Raw genomic sequence first — 6,085 nt, 5'->3', positions numbered from 1 at the left:
GAATCACTGGGGTGGTTTTGTGACACCCCACAGCCAGAGCAGGGAGCACTCCCAGCTGGTGCCACCCCTGCAGCTGGCAGGGCTCCTGCCCATCTCCTCCTTTTCACCTGCCCTTTTTCCATCTCCTACACACAGGAAAATTAATTTCCTTTCACTAAATTAGTGATACAAATAGTCACAAAAATGTTAACCTCTGAAACCCCCAAGGCACAACATCACAGCAGCTGCAGCTTCAAACCAACTTTGCTTTTCAGGGACCTTTCCCAGCAGCACCAACCCCTCACCATGCTCTGAAGGACCAGTACCTGGCATCAGATTTACATCAGGCTAATAAAGATGAAGACTGTGTGTGGCATCAGTTGGAACTGAAGACAGGCTGCCATGCTGGGTCAGTGCAAATAAGGAGAGAAGCATGTATTTAAATGTTTTTATTTCAACTGATGCTTTGCCACCATATTACATCACTTTGAATAGCTTGGAATAGCAATATGATCTCAAAATATAGCAAACAGCTTGCCAAAGCAAGAGATTATGAAATCCTATGGATACAGCATCTTCCTTCTTTGGCGACAATGCTTCCTTCCATTTATCTCTAAAAATAATTTTATATTCCAGCACAGTTGCTGTTCACTTTATTGAACCCTGCTGTTTATACCATTTGCCTCTTCCCTGCACAAAACCTCTCCACAATGTAGTATGGTTTTGTATCTAACAGCATTTTAAATAAAAAAGTTATAGTTTTCATGCAGATTTTTGTAAAAATTATTTTCTAGGTGCACAGAACTGAACCAAGATGCATACAAAAATGCATTCACTTCCATTCTCAGGTGTAACCGTGCCATCAGCAACATGATCATATGTTACTGCAAGAGGTCCAAGGATGGTGGTATTATCACATGCAGTATAACCTTAAAAAACAAACAAACAAACAAAAAAATACCCCTTTTTATAAGCAGCAAGAGAAAAAACTGCCATGCTTTATTTGTAAAGTAATCAAAATAGTTAGATGTACAAAAAAGCACCATGTACAAAGAATACCAGAGGAAGTACATCTTCCTAATTACACATTTCTCATTTAGCATTGCGAGCTGGCCTGCAGGTCCCAACTTGTACTGTAGATTTATTTGCAAAATTAAGGATGTGGTCAAAACTAAAATATGCTTGGACTGTATGACAGAAATTAAAGTGGACTGCAGATAGAAATTAGATTTGTTTCCATTACAACTTATACCAACCACCTTATAGCCCTCAAGGGTATAAAACCACACATCAAGTATTTGAGAAATAATGGAGTGAAAACAGCTCCAGAGCAATATTGCAAGATGCAGGTCTGCTATGAATGCATTTCTGTGAGCTCTTGATAAATTAAACTTTCCTTTGGGAAAAGAGCACATCTGTTGGTTATAACTCCTCCCCCTGAGAATTTTAATAAATTTGTCTTGCAAAGCAAAACAAAGTCCTTTGAACTTCAACAGTTCCAAGGCCAACAGCATTTCAACGTGGTCACAGCCCATCTGCTACTCATGCACCCAGGGTGGCAGGTTGGGTTTTTGTTGCATTTTGGTTTTTTTTTTCTTTACATGGATCATCCCTTTTATACTCGCTTCATTCCTCTGCCCATCAAGCAGGCGAACACGGTCATGACCATCTTTGGCTTCACCTCCACAAGATCCTCTGGAAGAGCATAAACTCTGGCACCAATTCTTCTTGCCATGGACACAGCATACCTATTCACCATGGAAAGATAAGGTGGTCAGCACTGAGACTGCTATCAGTAAATGGCAAGTCAAATCCTGCCCTATCCAACACAATTTCACCTATTCTGTATTAAGATTCAAGATGTGGGACAGTTTATTCACACCACATCCTTCTGTTTTACAAGTTTTTCTCATTTTTTGCTGTTTTCCTTTTCCACAGTAAAGTGTTTTTAATGTGCAAATTGACCTTTGAATGTCAAGTCCACTTTACTGACAGTTAAAGAATTTTAATTAATATTTGTTAGGGCTAATAACATATATAATGAAGGATTAATCATGTAACACTTCCTTTTCTGTTTGCTCCTTATGAATAATAAAGTGAGACTATTATCTGCCAGAAATTTTGCTGTCATTCTGCCACTGCAGAACAGTCACAGAACACACATTTCAAAGACATGCTTTAATATGCATACTTTAAACTTGACAATCTGTGATGATTCAACAAGACATAAGACATACAAGGGCTCAATTTTAAAACTCTGAGCCACCAGCTGAACACTTCAAATGCCTGAACAAACAGGTGAGAAATGGAGAGTCACTGGTAAGAACTGCCAGAGCTGCTCTGCATTTCTCTCAGTGAGCCAGAGCTCAGCCAACTGCTCCCTCCAGTGTCACGGGCAAGGACAGCAACTCCATCTCACAAAGTGCTGCCTGTGTAAAAAGTACTGTGCTAAAAGAGACTGAAAACCGCAGCAATGAACTGGTCAAAACACCTGCAGCTTGAGGCCAGCACATGGAATGTGCACCTTTTCAATGCCAAACAGCTTTTGAGAGAGCAAACTCACTTAGCGTTATTTTGCTTGTCATCTTCCGATAGCTGACCAGTCTTTACGAGGTCGTAGTTGATACAACCAGGCTGGATGGCATCAATTAAATCCACAACTGCCAAGCTTGTGCTGATGGTCTTGTCCTAGAGAATACAGGGACAGAGAAGTAAAGATGAGTGTCCGTAATTCTCACCTTAATTCAGTCGCTCTGCAACCAGAGAAGTTTTAAATGAGCCCTTTCAAAGCAGCGGTGTTAGTGACTATTCCCAGGTGGACCAGAGGGAAAACCAAACTGCTGCCTCAGCTTTGGTGATAATACAGTACTATTACTCCAATTTACTGCAAGTGCTCTGGCAATCCAAAGAAGTAATCATTGTGCAGGCAGGAGCTCTGCCCTGCTGAGCACAGCCCAAGGCACAATGTTCACCTCCAAACGCACACCAGCTCCAGCCCCTTTGCTTGCCAGCATCTCACCTCCCATCTCTGCCACAGATCCTGCTCACCCTCCCTCCTCAGGCACTGCTCCCCACTATGAGCAGTCCTAAACACTCTCCTGTCTTAGAGCATGAAGCTACTCAGTTCCCAGCACAGTCTGAATCCTGTCCTGTTTCAACTCCTTTCTAAGATGCCCCTCCTGTTCCTCCAGCCAAGGAAAAAAATTTTGGGCACTCATCTCCTTTTGTAGGCAAGAAGGGAACTTATACCTTGAAGTTCTGGATGGAGGTGGACTTGCCAGCTTCTTTCAGGGTCTGGTTTACCCAGCTGACTATAATGTCATCATTGGCTTTCTGACCATCACCCAGGTCCTCAAGGACATTCAGTGTGTACCTGAGAACCAGCAGAGAGAACAGATTAGGCACAGAGCCAGGACAAAGCCATGCAGCCAGGATGCAACATGAGCCATGGCAGCTTAGAAAGTCTTTACACAGTCTCAGCTCTGGGTTTGGGTTTTTTTTTTAACTCCTTTAGCAAAAAGAAAGAACCACGTGTCTTATCTGAAGTGCGATTTCTGTTAAAGCATCAGTCCTTCTAGCATTTCATGTCCTTTAATAGGAGCTCACAAATTGCCTGGTCTCAGGACACTTGTTAAACTGTTTTATCATTGAGCATTTGCTCCATTACCTAAAAGGTGTGGATTACCTCAGGAGCTGGCATTAAGACCTCTAATGTCAAATAAGGAGCTACCATGCACCTTTTTTCCAGACATATATTTGCATAATCTTACAATTCTTAAGAACTAGCTAACAGGAAGATCAATTTTGTCTGTTATTAAGTTTCTTCTTTCTCAAATTCCAATGCAGAAGAGGTCTATAAAGCAGCCTCAGAATGTTTCCCTCTCAATTTCCATTTAAAAATCAGAACATAAAAGTTGTGTAATGTTACTGCTCAGGGTTTCTGCCTGTGGACCAGACTTGAGCAGGTAAGAGAGGTGATCCTTGTCACAGGATGATCACAGCTCCACCAACAAGCAGTCCAGAGGAGTCTGCTCCAGTCTCATGTTGAGCTCTATCACAGTTTTGTCCAGGTGTGTCTCAGACATCCCCCAAAGGACAGAGGTTTTACAATCATTCTGAGTGACCTGTACTGCAACGCTCTCGTGGAAGAAACTTCCCAAATTCTGTACTCCATTCTCAAGTTTCACATGTTTGAGAGGGGTCCTACCTTCTCATCAACTGCCAGACCAAGGCCAGTGTCAGCGTTGGGTTTCCATCATTCAGATCTTGGCCTCCAATGCCAACCAGGGAGAATTTAGCTGGATGCTTTCCCAAGTCTACAGCATAGTTACAGTTTTCCAGCTACACAGGACAAGAGTTTAAACAGCAAAATCACTCACAAACACCTACACTTGACTGGAAGCCTCGAACAGGAAGTTTTAGTGTCACTGGCTTCCTTTAAATTCCTTTGTCATGTTTACCTTTTTCATATTTGCTCCAAGTTTAGGGTATGGAGGCTTGTTAACCTTATTCCAGTCAACAGGAACTTTGATCTTCTCATATAATTGTAGTATTACCAGTGCATCTTGGAGATCACTAAAGTGGAAAACATGGATTAAGTCTAATGCATCAAGATTTGAGTGCACTCTGACTTTGCCACATCATGAATAATTACTATTCTTTACAAGTGTTTGCAATTTCAACAACAACAATAAAAAGAAAAAAAAAGCTGTGTCTCCCAAAGAGCCTGAAGCTTACCCATAGAGGTGATTTACATGGGGGTTCACACCCAGGGAGTTCATCCAGTTGCGGAAGGTCCGCTCCTCACGTGTCTCTCCTACATGATGGAAAACAGGGTCAGTGCAAATTCTGCAAGTTCAAAGCTGAGCAGGGTTTTCCACCCTGCAAGGCAGGGAGCTTTGAGCAGCAGAGCTCACCAGGAGGTTTTAAGCAGAGAAAGAGTAATTTTTTTATAATTTTTTTCAAAGGAAGAGGGTGACCCTGCTATCTAGTCTTGGATGTAATTTTGATTTCCTCAGGCCTCACAAGAGCCTTTTGCACTTTCTGAAAGAAAAAGGAGCAGAAAGGTCTTTCACATGGGTGTTAGCTAACTGCTGTCACAGCCCAGTCCCAGTTGTGCCAACAATTAGCATTCCCATGGATATCTCACTGCATTTCTGAGATATTCTTGCCCATCACAAGAAATGGCAAAACCAAATTCCCCAGCATGGTGAGTGATGGGTTGCTGGCAGAGTGCCTACAGGGTCAGAGCAGCTGAACAGGCTGCCAGGTGCCCTTCTCATGTGCCCCAAATGAGTGAACACCTGCTGCAGCACTGAAGCCTCAAATCATAAGTGTTAATTCAACAGAGATATCTCTGCAGATATCACAGCCTCCAATGACACAACTGTTTACTTTAGACAGTCCCCCCCCTGCTAATTTTGTGACTGATAAGGGCCATCACCTTCCAAGAGGGTCCAGTCGATGTCCTGGTTTTCAGGCTTGGTAAGTGCTGGGTACTTGTTGAACAGGTTGGCCACGAAGGCCAGGTTCAGTTTGGGGTTGCCACTGACCACGTCGGCCGGCGTGACGAACTGGCGGCAGCCCAGCCGATCCGCCTGCTGCAGCATGAACTCTGCCCTGCGCAGGTCATCCTTCTCCTGCAGGGATGCAAGGGACAGCAGCTGTCATGGAACACACTGGGCTACACCACACAGGAGATGGGAAGCTCCTGACCACTGTCTGGAGCAATGTCACAAGCCCATGTTTGGCATCAGTCACAAACCAGGCGAAGGGATGAGGCACACACACCAACCCCTGCTGCTGTGCCATTGTCATGCCTTGTCTTGCTATCTTTCTTAACATTTTCTTAGCATTCTTTTCTTTCCAAGCTCACATGCCATCAAATTTTATTGCTTTCGGAACTTAGTGGTTCAAAAGAAGTCAATATATCTATTGACTTCCAAATGGAGCAAGTCCACAGAGGATCTCTCAATTATCTCTGTTAATTTGAGGGTAGTGACCAGGCTGGCAGCAAGCACTCATTGAGCACACACCTGAGGTGTGCACATGGTCACTGACACTGTACACGCTCTAGAAATTAAGATGCCAGGTTACCCAGATGTCA

General features: G+C 43.3%; 1 protein-coding gene across 2 annotated transcripts in view; it reads right to left on the bottom strand.

The window, feature by feature from the left end:
- Positions 1-413: 413 nt before the first annotated feature.
- PLS3 (plastin 3) overlaps positions 414-6,085 on the bottom strand; it is a 49,796-nt gene continuing 44,124 nt past the window's right edge. For both annotated transcript variants that reach the window (XM_059482810.1, XM_059482809.1), the window contains exons 10-16: positions 5,423-5,618; positions 4,717-4,795; positions 4,440-4,554; positions 4,187-4,320; positions 3,229-3,352; positions 2,543-2,667; positions 414-1,727 (exon numbers count right to left, since the gene is read on the bottom strand). In XM_059482810.1, coding sequence (XP_059338793.1) covers positions 1,595-1,727; positions 2,543-2,667; positions 3,229-3,352; positions 4,187-4,320; positions 4,440-4,554; positions 4,717-4,795; positions 5,423-5,618 — 906 coding nt within the window. In that variant the 3' untranslated portion in view covers positions 414-1,594. The remainder of the gene's footprint in view (positions 1,728-2,542; positions 2,668-3,228; positions 3,353-4,186; positions 4,321-4,439; positions 4,555-4,716; positions 4,796-5,422; positions 5,619-6,085) is intronic.

This window comes from Ammospiza nelsoni, chromosome 15, assembly GCF_027579445.1.
Source record: "Ammospiza nelsoni isolate bAmmNel1 chromosome 15, bAmmNel1.pri, whole genome shotgun sequence".
NCBI classification, from domain to species: Eukaryota; Metazoa; Chordata; class Aves; order Passeriformes; family Passerellidae; genus Ammospiza; species Ammospiza nelsoni.
This window is presented reverse-complemented; position numbering and strand designations above follow the sequence as displayed.